At 33.3% G+C, this 18,124-nt stretch overlaps 1 protein-coding gene across 3 annotated transcripts in view; it reads left to right on the plus strand.

Moving 5' to 3' along the window:
• Window positions 1-18,124, plus strand: part of LOC126822279 (zinc finger protein 1) — a 62,175-nt gene that overhangs the window by 37,354 nt on the left and 6,697 nt on the right. The window contains exons 1-4 of one of the 3 annotated variants that reach the window (XM_050551067.2): window positions 8,652-8,784; window positions 15,149-15,319; window positions 15,479-15,613; window positions 15,789-18,037. In XM_050551067.2, coding sequence (XP_050407024.1) covers window positions 8,754-8,784; window positions 15,149-15,319; window positions 15,479-15,613; window positions 15,789-18,037 — 2,586 coding nt within the window. In that variant the 5' untranslated portion in view covers window positions 8,652-8,753. Of the gene's footprint in view, window positions 1-8,651; window positions 8,785-15,148; window positions 15,320-15,478; window positions 15,614-15,788; window positions 18,038-18,124 lie in introns of those variants that run through there. The other 2 variants (XM_050551065.2, XM_050551066.2) reach the window with 2 other exon arrangements.

Genomic DNA, 18,124 nt, shown 5'->3' on the forward strand with positions numbered 1-18,124 from the left:
TATCAAGTGTAACTTCTTTATAACCAGTGAAAGATGCAGGTTCCAGTTATTCATATTCAAGATGGTCATTTATTAACCTAATTTGACATTTATAATCAAATCTCGTCTTTCCAAAATATCAAACGAAAACAGACACAGAATATTATTAATGAAATTAACGTAAATACGAGCAAAGAACAATCCAATGTTCGTGAACTTTGATCAGCAGATTATTTCGTATTGATCAAAATTTACTGTTTATACAGCGTTTGTCTTAATTCATCATCCATATTTGGCTCAAGATGTGCGTCTGCAAGTAAAAATATTGATTAAACGTGAAGACGATCACCTCAATTTAGTCGTCCACCATTAATCATATCTAACAAGACAATGCAGACCCCAAAATGATCCAATAGGATTTCTTGTTACATGTTGATTAAAAGCCAATCACAAATCATCTTGTAATTATGACGGCCAATGATATAGATCTTTACAAGAAAACACATCTTATTGACTTAATTATTTTTGTCTCTCATCTTCACATTAGCCAATGTTTTATAAAATGGTTAAATTTGTCTAACTGTGAGCAAAAGAACAAGAGGATTTTCGGTCGGGGGAACTATGAATAAAAACCGGATCAATTAATGAAACATGAATATGATTCATTGTGCAAATATCATGACCAGTCTTGACATTTCATTTACATCACATACATTGCTCATGACAGGGGTCATGACTTAATTTGACCAGAGCTTCCAGTTTATTTCTTGGTTAGATACCAGAATCTGTCCACCACTCGTATTACCTGTGTTACAGTTCAGGTAAGGTTTGGATGGACAGGTTCTGAAATTGGTTTATCTCGATTAATTCCACAAAAGATGAAGATGTGTGCGTAATAAATAACATGAGAGAGGGTGAGAGAGATCTGCATCAGTTGTAAAATAATGAAATGTGTCAGAGAAGCATCACAAGGGTCATCCTAATTTTCTTTGTTCCCGACAACCACAACCACACACACTTTTTAAAAGCTGACAATTCATAATTTTTCTCTGCACTATCTCATAATTGAATAACCAATCAAAATTGATGTCTTATAATCTGATTGAACTCGTTAGTCTGTCAAAACAGAAACATAAAACATGATAATCAAATTATAAACAATAATTAGCTGAAAGTTAATATTCTAAAATAACAGTGCGTAACCCAACAATTACAACTAATTTGAGAAAATTAAATTTTTTCATTATTAACTTTTTTATGCGTCGCTGTAATTCTATGCTCTGCATTTACGGAACTTGTGTTTGAGTTTATTTATTTAATTATTGTTAACGTCACTCAGGTACATTTCTGTTACTTCCTGCATATGAGTTCACTATTCTTACCCACAATGCAATATCCTGTAGCTGTTAGGAGACTTGATCAATATTAATCATGTAATTTATAAATGTCCTTGACAGCACTGCATGGTTGAGTGGTTAATAGTTCCAGCAAGGATTTTTTATTAGATTTTAGAAATAATTACATTATAGAACAAATTTGTAGTTAATTTTGTTATTTTCTTGTACTATATGTAAATAAAATCATTTTGAATAATAAGAATTGCTTTCTTCTTCTCGAGAATAGAGTACAGTTCACCAATCTCTTGATAAATAGAGATTCTTGTGTTAGACTCAGAGGCGTAGCCATGAAATATATATTGGGGGGTTCCGCAACCCTAACCCCTAACCCTAACCCATTTTTTAAAACCCCTAAAAAATATAAACAAACACCATGTGGCCATGCTGTCTACCAAGACACAGCATGTAAAAGCATTATGGTTATGTTGCTGGCTGAGCTGGCGATAAATATTTGGTTTAGGCGGTTATGTTTTTGGGTACCTACATTTGATTCACTCTGATAAGTGACAGAAAAAAAAACTAACAAAATATTACTGACAGGCTAACTAGACACAATTTTATGGAACACAGGTACTTTTCACTTCACACAGGTTTCCGGGATGATTATCTCTGTGTTTTATTTTAGCAGTATAAACCATATTGGGATATGTACAGGTTTTATACAGATAGAATCTTTAACTAATCCTAATAATTGTTGTAAATATATAGGAGTTTGGGCCTACTATGTAAATTTTTGGGGGGGTCCAAGTATATTCAGACCCCCCCCCCCCCAAGAAAAACAATTGTACCCCCCACCTTTCGAAGAAAGCAGGGGACTATAAAAATGGGTTTGTCTGTCTGTCTATCTGTCTGTCCGTTGTCCGTCACACTGTTTGGGACACACTAACTCTCCTTCTAATTGAGCTAGAATGTTCAAACTTGGTGTAGGTGTTTATTAGGTCAGTGGCTTGATGAGCATTTTCTGCCTAGGGTAAGCAGAGATAAGCAATTTGATTGGTTGATGCTTTGGGACACGATAACTTAAGATCTAATTAAGTGAGAGTGATGAAACTTGGTGTATAGTTTCATTACATCAATACCTTGACTAAGTTTGATAATGAGCATATTCTGCTTAGGGTAAGCAGAGCGATAAGCTATTTGATTGGCTGAGACTTTGGAACACAATAACTCTCCTTCTAATTGAGCTAGAATGTTCAAACTTGGTGTATGTGTTTATTAGATCAATGCCTTGATGTAGTTCGGAGGTGAGCATTTTCTGTTTTAGGGTAAGCAGTGATAAGCAATTTGAATGGTTGATGCTTTGGGGCACAATTACTTTAGTTCTAATTAAGTGAGAATGATCAAATTTGGGGAATAATTTTATTACATCGATGGCTTGCATGACTAAGTTCGATAATGAGCATTTTCTGCTCAGGGTAAGCAGAGCGATAAGCAATTTGATTGGTAGAGACTTTGGAATACAATAACTCTCCTTCTAATTGAGTTACAATGTTCAAACTTGATGGAGATCGATGATGAACATTGTCTGCTTACGGTAAACAGAGATAAGCAATCTGATTGGTTGATGCTTTGGGGCACAATGACTTTGGTTATAATTAAGTGAGAGTGATGAAACGCCGAGCATAGATTCATTATATCATTACCTTGACTAAGTTCGATGATGAGAATTTCTGCTTAGGCTACGGAGTGATAAGCAATTTGATTGGTCAAGACTTTGGAACATAACAACTCTGCTTTTAATGAGGTGGAATGTTTAAACTTGATGTAGATGTTCATTCGAGTTAAAGCTAAGCAGACCTAAGCAATTTCATTGATCGATGCTTTGGGACAAGATAACCTTGATTCTATCTGATAGAGAGTGATGAAACTTAGTGTATAGTTGATAATCAGTTTGATTGCTTGATACTTTTGAAAAAAAATAAATGTGTGATTAATTAATATGTGTCATCTATTCATTTTGGGATTTCGACAGTGACATCAGGCTCACTGTTGGCCTGTTATAGTAGTGAATAAGATATACGATGAAAGTGTGTAACTAAAGAGAAATGTTTGATTAAGTTATAAAACTTTGAATCCACAAAATGACATTCAAGAAAGGATTTGGGTATCCTACAGTGAATCATACATAATAAGGATTAAACTAAAGTGTAGTATCCATATTCCCTTCTCATGTGACATGGAAAGGTTAAACTTCCGTTCTCTCCTCTTTAAAAGCAGGGCTCAAAATTCGCAGATCTGTATCCAAGTCCATTTTTTGAAAAATGGCTATAGACAGAAAAGCCTCTTTAAGACCATTTTGTTCAACACCAAAACCATTTTTAAAATTTTGAGATTATCGAGGGCTATTTTTTAAAATCTGTTGAAAACTTAAATAAACTTCAATAATGCAATGAAGCCATCAGTTGAATCAGGTCTTTGTTCAAATCATTACAAATATTTTGTGAATTGTTGTATACCGACAGACTTGGAAAAGAAGAAGGGCCCATCTATCCAGTTTGTTATAAAGAGACAAAAAGCATGAGTTTTTGGCTGCAAGTGCTCTCAAATGATATTGAGATTTTCCATAACATACTGCATTCGATTTTTTGATCACACACATTTATAAAAGCTAAAACGTCTACGTTACAACTCCATTGTCTTCCTCTACGTGTGGCGATATCCATGAAGTCAATGTGCAATCCATTTACCCCATATTTATCGGGGTATATGTTGATTCTTTTTTTCTGCGGAAGTCCTGTTTCCATGTTACAGGCCGTCATCCGTTGACATATCGATGAAGGTAAAACACAAATTCACATTTTGAAACTTTTTTTTTGTATAACGTGTGGGTAGAAACAGAACACGAACAGTCATGCTTTAAAAGACAATTATCGTAGGAGGTATTGAGCTAGCCAAGTTTTATATGAACTTTTTCAATTTCATTTAATTTGGCTTGCGATATGGGTACTATTGATGGCAATTTAAGGTATTTCTACGGCCAATGACTGTCATATTTTTATTGATTTTTTTTCCGAAATTTACGACATCAATATTTGGCCATACCCATGTTTACAACATCAATTGCCGCGATGGCTGTTGTGAATTTTGAGCCCTGAAAAACTAAACAGTGTTATGATAAAAGTGATGGTTAAATACTGATAAATCTTCAATAATTGTGATATGAAGATTATAATAGGGATCTTACTCATTTCCTGATATTACCTAAATATCAAGGATAAGGGCTGGGTCATTTCCATAAATATATATATATAATCACCACTTCACTCAAACTCATTTCCTCACTATCAAAATTCAAGACCATTTAATTTTTGATTGCCTTGAAAATTCTGCCATTTCTCAGCTTGATGTTAAAATAATAAATATAATAAGGGTTGGGACATTTCCCTAAGTCAAAATTGAAGAGAATATTTTGGACAGTTTCTGCATAATATTACTATTGTTCCCTTTCAGACTTTTTGACATGAATAATTGTCTCCTTTATCCAGTGATTTAAGACCTATAATGATAGTATAGGGGCTCAAAACATGTCATTTCCTGGATAATTGAGACTGCATGCTGCTTTCATTGTTTTACGTGAATTTAGTGACTGGAGTTAATTTCAAGTGATTGTCGATTTTATGAAGGTTTATTTGTACCTGGTGTATGTCACATGGTCTGTCTTGTGTCACATGACATGTGTCAAATCGTGTTGTTCAGGACATGAATACGATTAAGTCAACCTATGAATGGTAACCCCTATATTAATGCTAATGCTAGACCCTTGTCAGAAATTAAATTGGATATACATGTGTAAATGAAACTTGGAGATATGAATTCATTTGATGTTATTGGAAATAAGCTGCCTATTGGCTTTGTAAATTTGTAAATAAAATGAGAAACCAGGCTTCTCTTGTAGAATATTAACTTTTATTTCTGTATTTAAAGTTATTGTCTGACATTCAGAACAAAGGACATTGCTAACTAAAAATCTTGCCTATTTTATGGAATGGCATGCATCAATCTTTGCTCCAAACATTGCCAAAAGTTATTGATTAAAGTTAAAAATCTTAATTAAATTATTCACGAATGCACAAAGAAATGGCTGGGTCAATGTTACAATTTATCAATAATTTTTAACTATCATGGTTTCAACTTTGTAACAAGGCATCACCCAGGACACCATGTGGGTTTAGAAATTAGAATATTACTTTAATGATTGCAGAGGTTGACAGCAGCAACACTTGTCCCCCACAGTTTGACCAATCAGACACCTGCTTACAACATTACTCATTCCAGCATCTCATTTACATATCATGGGGGGACTCCCATAGTGTAGTTAAATATCATATAATAGCATTCAATCGAGGTAGCCATAATTAAATATTTGACATGACCATCCATATTGATAGTATGCATCACATAATAAGGCAGGCTAGGCACACCCTTTTAACAAGTACAAACATACTAATACTATGTGAACCAGGAACTGACCATGACATCATTGCACCCATCGTGGAACTGTGATGTCAAAAGAGTGTTGCCCCAAGAAGAAATCTGTGGTACCTTTATATTTAATTAAATTGGCTGCGATTTCTGCTGGTGACCAATGTTCTAAGGTTACCTTCCACCAAGCAGTTTTGACTTACCTAAAGTTCAAACTATCACTGTAGTGGCAGGTGTCCTGCATGGAGAAGAGTATGCTTGCTTTTTTTCTAGACCTCCGGATACTACTCCTAATTTTTGGGAAAAGTTCACATAGCTATTTTTATTTATTATTGATGATGGGTAACAAATTTTTTTGTTCGTACATACTCAAATATATATGTGGGGAGCTTTCAAATGATATCAACACCAGGTGTGACATGTAGAGCTCTCCAGGAGTTTTGTTCTGTCTGACAAATATCTACATGAATAATGAACAATTATACGTAAACATTAATTTGAATATTAATGACTGAGCAAGCCTTCAGGGAGTCTGTTTAATGATGAGGGGATCTGTTAAACAAGGCAAAGTTTCTATTGTTTTGCTGTAATCCATCTTGATGATAACTGAAAGACTTTACATTATTCCAAACATCTGTAGGTTTAGTTTATTTGTAAAAAAAAGAATAATTAATAATCACCCATGTAGATAATGTAAAACCTACTATATCTATTGCAAATATCTATGCATAAATATACATAATTTATACATTATCAATACAAGTTTTCATAAAACATACTCAGAAATTGAAAATTAAAAAAAAAAACGATTCTGATGACATCGTTGTATATTTTGAAATAAAATAGTGATTTTAAATTTGACCTTTTTGGGAGAAAATTTATGGCTTTTGTGAGAAATAAAATTGAATAAAGCTTATTAAATATTTTAATACATGTATAATGTCAAATTAATGAAAGGCCCTTGTTGTTTAAAAACAGCTTTAAAATTCATTTATGTAAATTTCAATTTTATCAATATTTTCATTATAAAGTTATTAATTGAAAAATTGGCTAGGTTTAGAATTTTGACCACCAACCTGATACGCAGTTAAGTAAGTTCAGATCAGTAGAATGTTTAAAAAAATGGGTAGACAGACTCATAAATCTCTTTGTAAATTTTCCTAAAAATCCTTAGAATATTTTGTGTGAATAGTATGTTCAAGTGTAATGATAACAATAAGAGGATATCTGTTGAAATGTTGTCTTATAGAATAAAACCAGTGATTGTTTCCCATAAGAAATTGTTTTCTGTTAATATTAAAATGACCAGTACGTTTTTATACGCTCACATGGAAATGTGGTCAACATTTCCTGTGAAAATTGTGACCCTAAAACATTGATATAGGTGATCTTAAAATGCTTGGCATTGGGTTTTTCACATTGATAGGCATTTACTAATTGAACATATTGAAATATCCATTGATAGTTTAAATAATAAGAATTTTCAATGATCACCTGTAATAAGTCATTGTTTTCGGCTTGGATTTGGACTTTTCTACCCTGTTTCTGTGTCTAGCTCAAAAATTAATATTTTCTCGTTATTCCTATAAATGACCAAATTCCAATCTAGGTGTAATTACAATGACCATTTATTTTGCGACCACTGCTAAAATCTCAGTTATTAATGGCCACTGCTTTGACTTATTTTAAATGGTCAGAATATCAATAGTAACCTGGATCCAATATATTATTATCAACAATACAGCATGGTCAGTTTAAATCACTTTCTTTTGTCCAGCTGTTCCTTCAATGTCCACTCACTGGTCAGTTTGGCTTTGTAATCTGACGCCTTTCTCTGACCATCTTGGCTGATACTGAACACTTGTGAGATTAAATTACCCATGGACCATGCCAGACTTCATTTGTTGTGTCCAGCTTATAAATACAATGGTTCCTTTAATTCCCTATCTGATGTATTTCTTTAAACTTTTCAACACCTTGTTTAATTAGGAGTTAAATAGGGATCTTATATTTTAGGGTGTTGACAATAAAAGGATGTAAGTATGGGATGTATTTGTCACCAAAGATGTTAAAATTAAATAGGATATTGATCATCACTGCAAGACAATGCCATTGAGTTCCTTATTGGTATATTATAACTAGAAATTCATGGAAAGACCAAAATTGTATTCTTTCAACTGTACTCTTATTAAAGCAATCCCCACCCCTTCCTCGAATAAAATATATCATTGATTGAGTTCAGTCTTGAGAAAGATTTCTTTTTTTAAAAAATGAAATTAAAAATTTAATACTTATAAAATAGTTCAGCTATATAATTTTATGAAGAACTTCTTTATTCAGAAGAATCTAAATCAAAATTTAATAGAAAGACTGAACAAGGGGCAAGAGTAAAACCTTGTTTAATATCAAATTCAACAATTTCATGGTTCCTTCATGGTAGATCGTCACGAATCACAGCCCATAGCATATCACACAGCCAAGGTCTGTTCATTTTTACCTTTACATGGAGCCTAATCATCATCACAATAGAAAAATTAAACACAATCGCTTTCATGACAATACAATCTACCAATAATGCAGCAGATAGCCATTTACTGCAGAGCTATAACACATCTAACACAGTCCCGCTTAGTCACACCAACGCCTTAGGTCATACATCACTGATTCCTGGACTTGATCAATGCCATGCTCTGATTGGTTAGGTCTGCAATGATCCTGTATCCAGTGGGTTCTCATTGGATGGAATTGTCAGGTTCTTGTCTATGATTGGTTGGTGCCTTGTGAATTAGCCGTCAATCATATTGATAGTGGGCGGAGTAAGGTGTTGTACTTTGCTACTAGACTAAGGTGGAACTGAGGTATTCCTTAGTATTACACCTTTAGTCACCTGATCAAGGTATTCTGACCATTTCTACAGAATCTCAGGAAAAACTGGAAATATTATGATACTTCATCATGTTTGAGGAACTTAAATTACTCAGATTTGGTAAGTTTGCTTGTTTTGTTATGACTTACTAAATTTAGAGTTGCTTGTATATGTACCTGTTCATGCTTACTTGAAGGAATTAAGTCATATAGACACCCAGAACCACCTGATTGTTTATGAAATGAAGGGAACAAGCGATTTAAATGTTAGAAGTTTGACAATTTATAGAAATTCTTTGCAAAACACTACTTAGTCTGTATATTGGTTTGAACTAAAGAAATTGGTGCCATCATTAAATTATATTAAAAGTTAATGATATCAAATGATTCCAAATTATGCTCCTTTTCCAAATTTTAATTTTTGGAACAGTTTGTTTGGTTGAGAGACAGTAATTACATCAAATTTTTAGAAGATAAATATCTTGTTAACTTTGTGTTGAGAGGATGTTCATTATCTGAGTAAATTATCATTCTAGACTGCCATTTTATCTGTTTAACTTAAGTTTATAAAAGTTTATTTATTTAAAATATCTAATTACATGTCTGCTCTAGGCTTGCTCAACTTTTTTTCGTTTTTGAATTTCATTCCTGATGGAATAAATAAACATGTAGCCATGATGAATCATGGTGCCTCTCCTATAACATGTATCATGATGAAGTAAAATACAGTAGCATCCACTGACAAATAAATTTTGACCCCAGAGTTGAATTAATGATTCCATTACACTGGGAGGCAATCAGTCACCCTGATTCTGTTTCTCCGATCTTCTGTAGAACCAACTAGCACCACAAAACCATGTTATTGATAATAGTTTAAACTTAAACATACATTATGCAAGAGCTAAATCTGCCTATTGCAGGTCTTTCTTTAGGCTAAAATGTTTTCTAAATTATTAATTAGACATTAATTAACTTATCCAGGCCATAATCAACTCTCGTCTCTCGATGACATCAGATTTCTCCGATATTAAATAGATTTGAACAGTTCAGCCATATTTTGATTTAAGTTAAAAATGGAGGAGCAAGACTTGGCTTTGAACAACCAGTGCAGTGGTTGAAATTATTGCACACGTCTTGTCAAACCTTCAAAGGCTAATATCTTCGCTTGCAATAGGGCAATTTGAATGAAATTTTCAAATTATTCATTTTACATTATCTATTTTCGAACTATTATAGCAAGAATGACTACCTCTTTATCTAAATCTTACACAATATGTATCTTTAACTAATGGTTTGCTTAAGACTGAAGCTCCATGGAAATTCTATAAAGCCCTAAAATTGCACAATTGATAAATATAGCTTTAAAACAAATTGATATGAAAGGTTTTGGAGCATTCAGGAAATCTGTCTTTAATTGAGAAATTAAGAGTTGTAACTAGATTTTGGATAGAGAATTGACATTTATGGTGACCTAGTCTGCAATTTTGTGGTTTCTTACCCAAGACAGTAGCAGATGTAATTTGAAGAACTTCATAGTAAACATTGCTTCTGGTGGCTGGCTCCATTTTGTCTTCACCACCCTAGCAACCAGACAAGTTTATCTGCTTTTGTGACATCTTTTCAACTTCTGGTTTCTGTCTTTTACAGATGTAGGACTGTGTAATTTTGGAAAGTGTCATAAATATAATGACTCTTGCATGTTTTTGAGTCTACAGTACTTTTCATAAATTAAATGATTCCTGCATGTTTTTGAATATAAAGTACCTTTATAAATTATTGTTGGATTTCTTGGACTCTTGATTAGGTGGACATTCAGATTTTAATTTTACTGGAGATACCTGTTTCCTGGGTCAGCAATCAATATCTGATAAATAAAATGGTTGAAAAAGAATAAATTAAAAAAAATAGTTCCATTTACCTGGTGAACTAATTTAGTTTTTTGCATTTTGAGAGGATTTAAGATAAACATTTCAGGGTTTCAATTCATCCTTTATGTAATCTCATAAAATATTTTGTTGTTTTAAATCAATCATTGCCTTCTTTCACAACCTACATGACAATCCCAACTCTCATCATGGCGCCCATTAGAAGTAAAATTGTTTTCATAAAGAAACATTTCAACAGTTGTCAGTCATCTTGACTTTTGCTACAGAAAAACATAAAAACATTTATTTTCTAATTAAACCCAGAATTTATGTGTGGGAAAATTGTAGTTTCTGTGGTTTTTAGACACCCAGATGTTTTAGTAATCAAATAATATACACCAGTTGCTGTTGGTAACAAGATCTGGAGAAAGGGGGGCAACTCTGACTCTGGTTTTGGAATAACAGGTGGCCAGGTGAAGAACTAACACCTGTCAATTATTCTCCGTTAATTTTAGAAACCAGCAATAATATGTTTAATGTTTCTTACTGATGATGGTAATTTTAAAATTGGAATTTGAATTAAAAAGTCTTGGAGGATTTTAACTTAGTGCAATCATAGGAAGAGATTAGACTATATTAGGGGAATGATTTAGGGCTTTCAGAAATGCAGTTTTCACTAACGATGGCAATTAAGATTTTTAATAAGAATTCAGAAATAAAAGCTAATGTACAATTTTTGGTTTATAGTTTGTACATGTTTCTGTACATCTATCAAATTTATGTATTGTTGAAATTTCAAAATTTTGATATATTAAGTAGGAAGATATTTGATTTGGTGTTTAATTATGTTTGAACAAAACCCGCAAAATTCATCTATTTTAAAAAGTCCATCTTATTAGTTAGTAATTGCTAATCAGCATTAAATCATGACATTTCAACTGGTAATAAGTTCCACCCTTGACTAACGTCTGTATTTAGCTGACTCCTGATATTGCTGATACATCAACCTGTTATCTGACAAAAGATTATAAACCCATGGTTTATTTAGAGTAGCAAAATAGAATAAAATAAATAGATAAGAATTATATTCCCTTGAAGCCTTACATCCAGTTCATGACAAGCCATAAAACAAACCATCTTATTGGTCATGTCTGCAAGATTAGGCATATCAGCCAATCACATCACTTGTTACAGTTTGGGGAAGTGTCTCTTAATGTCTTGTTTCTATGGTTACCTAAGATTTGATGATATCTTTCTGACAAATAGTCTTTCACACCTGTTTCTGAAAATTGGGATTTTTTGTCTTGAGAACATTTCTTCAAATCTTCCTACATATTGGGATGAAATAAATAACACATTCATTGAGTTTGTTTTTCAAATGAAAATGATTAGTTTCTGTTATCTTCTAGAACATTTTGTCTGTTTATTTTAGATTTTATTTATTTTATCATGATTTAAAACAGGTGGGCCATGGGTATTCTGTAATAGGCATTCTGCTCTTAATGTGAAACGATCTTTTTGGGGCTGATAAAAAATAAGGCATTTGTTCATGATTAGTACACCATTCATTTTTACATCTTATATTTTACGTTTCCTTTTTATCAGTATTTGGATTTTATCTTTTATTTTCTGTTTCTTCGAAAGGGAAAATTGTAGAAATTAACAAATGATTATCTTGAATTTACTTCTTTGGATCAGACGTTCTAAGAGGTGTGGACAGATTAATGTTAAAACATTTTCTTTTATCCAGAATTATTTCTTATACAAATTAGGAAGTGTCAGATTTAACTGACTTTATTTCTAAGATGAAATATATACTTAGTGGGGTTTCAAAAAGTTATTTGTTCATAAAGGATTTCCTTAATGGTGGACTATAAAAAATGTATATTTGGTAGAGATGTTAAATATATTAGTTATAAATCCTGTTTCTGTTTTGATAAAAGAATTATAAAGATTGAGAAGTAATAAAACTAATTAATTAGATCATTAAAACCTCATATTTTATTCTTGATGTCTTCTTTATAGTCGATTTGAATATGATTATTAGTATACTTTTTTTTTTTAGAAACTCTTGGTTTGATGTAGGTTCATTCGTGACCATAATAGGAACTAAATAGATATTTGATTGGAATGATTCCTATGCATTTTATCATGTTTTTTTGAGTGAGCCATGCAGGTGTTTATTCTCCTGAAAATGTTTTGATGAAGGCAGTAATACTGAATCAAGGAATCATTTGAATTGCTGCCAGTAGATGTTAGATCTTGTTTATTAAGTAGGATAAAGCTTAGGTGCGATATGTTTTAACGAGGTGTATTTAATTAAGGAAGGAACAAAAAAAAAAATATTCCTGTGATTTACGGTATCTTTTTTTGGTGACTAGGTACACACAGCACCTGCAAACACCTGAAAAGTTACCATAGTAACCAGGTTTGCCCAGGTAACACATTGTTTCTGTAATTAAACTCTTGGAATTTCGTCAAAAATGTCTGGCAATTTACTATGATTATATATTATATATGTAAGTTTTTCTATTAGCGGAAGAAAGCAAGTGGTCTTTATGTGTACATGATGATTTGATTAGGCACAGGCTTATTTACAGAAAATCTTACAGTTACATAAAATTAAAATAGGAATTTAATAGAATGAAAAAATATGTGCAAGTTTTATGTAACAGTTAATTGGAAATTAAAATGCTATTGTGTTGAAATACCCTATTAGGAGACAGTGGATTTGATGAATGTTTATAATTATCTATTTATACCAACAAATATGATGATATAATTAATTGCACATGCGAATATGACTAACAAAGAATTTCAAGTGGTCTAAATCACATGTCATATTAGGTTAGTACTTGTTTTAAATCATGAGGTGAGTTGGCGCTATCATCTTGTTACACATGTTCATTTCAGGAAACATCCCATCATACCTCTACCTGGGACTTCCTGTTTAATGACACGAGTTTATTTTTATATTCCACCCATTAGCCGTTAATTTTAGGTCGTTATGACTTGCGACTTGTTATTGAAGCACCTAACCCACTCGCTAGCCTCACTCTGATTATTTATATATAGATAAAGACAAAGAAGTGATTCATAGGCTACACATTAAATCATGATATATCTAAAGTTACCTACATACAACTTTATGATGACATTTCAACGTATAAATTATACAGCAGAAACTCAATTTCTGAATTTATTCTGATTGAAACTCAAATCATAAATTTGACTTTATTTAAAATTCTGTAAAGAAAAAATTGTTGAGAAAATTTCAGTTTTTTTATAAATAATATCATTTACCTCTTTCATGTATGACAATAAAAAAAAAAACACATCTAAAGCAAAAGAAACAAAGTAGATAATTTAATCAAAGTAGGCCTACTTTTACAAACTGAAATTAATTTTGACTTTCAAGGTGTATTCTGGTAATTATTTTAGGGTTCAAATAGGGTTTTGTCTCAACAAATGTTGCATTTTGCATTTTTTGTATTATTTTGAAATCGGTGGTTTGAGGGGGGCCGTATGTCAGTCTTTAAACTCCACTTTGCAAATCTTTGATGATCTTTCACTGTTTTCTTTTGTCAGTTAACGGGTTTAAAAATCTGCACGGCTGTCGTTGAGGAGCGTTGTGTTGAAATAGTTACAATATGTACTTAAAAAGATACAGTGTATCGCTGTCAATCAAGCGCCCACTTTACAATGTCAAAAACTCACAAGTCTTTTGTTGGAGTAAAAACCAACATTGGTGAATTGATAACCAAGTTTAGTCCCCATTATTACCTGCCGTTTTTTTGTCAATGAGACTATTATTTGAGAAATTTGTCAAGGACAATGAAATCACGATAATGAGGGGTTTACACACGAGCGAGTGCCTCCAAGCATGCTCATAAAGACACTTAGATCTAAGGTGAAAATATGTCTTACAATTAACAAGAGTTATCATTTTATTAATTAACAAAATGTAAATTAAAGATGATTTTTAAACTTCTTTGTTAATCAAAGATTTTTCTTTTACCTCTTTGACAAAAACCTTTTAGAATGACAGGTTTTGGAGTGAAGAGGTTTTTGTAATTGGAGTGTATGTAGTTATTATCATCAGATGGCCTCGGAAGTAATGAGAGTCATTAGAGATGAATTTGATAAAAGTTCACAAAGGTAGCAATTGATGTGACAAATATTCTATATATTCTCTATATAATTATCATACTAGAGTGAGATTTTGATATTTTAACGAGATTCAATGGCTGTTATTAAGCTAAGGAGTTCATAGTATTTTTGAATATTCATTTCTTTACTGGCAAATTAATTCCTTTCTGAATATCAAGTATTTCGTTAATTGGTAAATTGGTGGCTATTTTTTAAGATTTAAATTATTCTGTGTATTTTAAACCAGGTGCGAAGTTGTGGAATTTCAGTTAGTTATAGTTAACCAAATAGATAATATGTCATGTCAACCAAATAGATAATTTGTCAAAGATGGGAGGAAAGTTTTTTAATTCTTTACCTTCATAATCTGTTCTATATACCATGGTAATAAATTTTGGTTACCATGGTACACATATTGTACACAGAGATTCTTGTTAATTCAAAATTATTATGATTATTTATATTTTTCAGTAGAAAATGAGACGTCTGTAAATGAATCAACGACAGTCGATAAAATCGCTGCAGCAATCTCCCGCAAACAAACAAATGGACTTACTGACAGCATTAAAGATAAACACGAGAACATCCATGACAGTAAAGTTGAAACCGAAACAAATAAGGCTGAGTTAATGCAACAAAAAGGTAATATATATGATCTTTTTTATACACTTTATTGATACAGATTGCTATAGACGACAGTAAATTTGGGAATTCACAATCGGTATTAATAAAAGATTTAAAATTCGTATTGATGAAACTCAACAATGTTCATGCATTGATTGTTATTACTCTTTTCTTCAGAAAATCTATCGCCTAAAGTAAAAACATGTCTGGGTGATTCTGATGAAACAATAAAAGAATTCCTGGCCAGAAGTGATACAGCAATAATTTATCCCGAACCTGTCAGTGACCAGGAAGATAACACAAAGGATACAGGTAAAAACTGAATATAGCTTTTTTAAATCTAAAGCTTTAAGAAGATTATTTCTGAACCTAGTTAGGAAAGTATAGTGTGCAAAATATTCCTTATGGGAGAATTGTTCAATAAAATATTTGTGTGAATAGCATGTTTGAATTAGTTACGTTGAAGGACATTTATTTTTTGTTTCAGAATTTATGTCAGTAGTAGATGAAGAATACCAATTAAAATGCATCTACTGTTCCGAATGCTTCACAAAACCATCTGTACTCCGTGATCATCACCGAGCACAACATTCAGATCAACAAATCAAATTCCAGTGTCCAAAATGTAACGAAGCATTTGATTTAAAATCTGTTCTCGATAAACATCTTTCTCTCCATTCCCCAACTTCCCAGATCTGTAAAACCTGCAACAAAACCTTTGCGAACGTCTACCGTCTGCAACGCCATATGATCAGCCATGATGAAAGCAATGATCTGCGGAAATTCAAGTGTCCAGAATGTTCCAAAGCTTTCAAATTTAAACATCATCTTAAAGAACATATCCGAATTCACAGCGGAGAGAAACCTTTCGAATGTCCGAATTGCAGCAAACGCTTTAGTCATTCCGGATCTTATAGCAGTCACATGACATCCAAGAAATGCTGGGCAGTTAATATGAAGGGCCGTCGTGTCGATCGTAATGGAAATAACGAGAGTAGTCTGTATTACAGATCCCCGACAACTTTAAACTCCACTATTCCCATTACGCAAGCACCAAGTTATTCTCCGATGATTAAATATGATCCACGATCAGCCCTTCCAGCTTATTATTCCCCACCAATAACCACAAGAATTCCAACTGCACATATCCCAACCACCACAACTATCATGACTTATGGCCTGTATTCCCATAATCCCTATTCTACCTCTGTGCTCGCAAAAGCACTCAGTGCTCCAACCCTTGATGGTCTCAAAACGCCTCATGGAAAAATCTCATCAGGATCAAGCATGTCACAAATTTCTCCGGACGTCAATTCCAATACTCAATTGCTGAATTCATGTGGCGAGAAAAAGACTAGATCTGCTGAATTGGAAGTTAAGTCCAAGGATGATGCTGATGACGCCTCTCGTGGAGCTGAAGCCAATTCACCTCATGAGTCATCCAAATGTGCCAAAATGGCTGAGAGTGAAATGGTTGGAGAGGATGGGAAACCATTGAGTATAACAGATCTGACTTGTCGATTCTGTCACAACTGTTTTAAAAGTCCAGTTGAGTTACATCAACATGAACGATATCTATGCAAGTCAAATAAGGATATAACTTTACGTATCTCAAGCTCAGAAACTTCCAGAAATTCTCCCAACAGCATCACATCAGAAGCTAGTCTCAGAGGAACTCCAAATGGAAGCCTGAATGAAACTTGCAGTGAAGAAGATGATGCTGATGATGAAGAATCACATGGTCCAGATGGAAAAAAATATAGAATGAGATCTTTGATCAGTGATGAACAATTAGCCGTTTTGAAAACCCATTATCAGTTGAATCCACGACCAGGGAAAGTGGAACTAATGAAAATAGCAACAGAAATTGGTTTCTCCAAAAGAGTTGCCCAAGTCTGGTTCCAGAATATGAGAGCACGTGATCGAAGAAGGGGTAAAGATGTTCCCTATTTTCCAAACATGGCTCGTTTTAAACACAATGATGACATCCCCACGACCACGACAACATCGTCATCATCATCCCTTGGATACATACCTGTTGTTCCACAACCTTTTGCAAACTTTGCTCCAAGCATCACCAGTACGCCTGTCTCAAAACTTAATAGTCATTTCATGAGCAAACCAATCACCAGTTCAATTAAAGGGAATAGTCAAGATGAACCACTTGACCTCAGCGTGAAGAAACAACCTCCTGCAGCCCACAGTGGAAGTTCATCACCAGCTCTGTCCAATAAATCGTACGATGATCAAGTTCTTAATCTCAGCTGTAAGCCATCCATTATCAAGGACGAACGGCCAATCAAATCAGAATGTAGTATACAGGGTTCTGCCATATTTAAGTACATGCAACAGGAAGGATTATTTCGCACATCAGCACCAGGAGAGGGTTCTAAACCTTGGTTATCGCATTCCAGTCCTACCATGCTCAATTCAAACAAACCATCTCAATCACCTGCATCCTGCACCAGCAGCCCTCCTCGACCAATCAAAACAGAGGTATCAGATAACTCAGAGAGCCAGGTAGAAGAAGCTGGGCGATTAGTTATTGATGAAACCAGTCCAGAAAAGGCAGATGTTAAAACAGAAGTAACCAGTCAAATGCAGTTTGATCCACTCGAAGTTAATCAGAATCTGGATACTTTAGCAACTGTTTCCTTGGCAGCCTTGGAAAGTGAATATGATGATGACCTTGAAAGCAACAAAAATAAACGGCAACGTAAAAAGTCATGGAGACAGGTTAGTATTTCTTTAAACCATGGCCTTATTATTAGTATAAGCCCTACTAATTATCTCCCCCCCCCCCAAAAAAAACAAAAAAAAACA

Source organism: Patella vulgata, chromosome 5 (assembly GCF_932274485.2).
Source record: "Patella vulgata chromosome 5, xgPatVulg1.2, whole genome shotgun sequence".
NCBI lineage: Eukaryota > Metazoa > Mollusca > Gastropoda > Patellidae > Patella > Patella vulgata.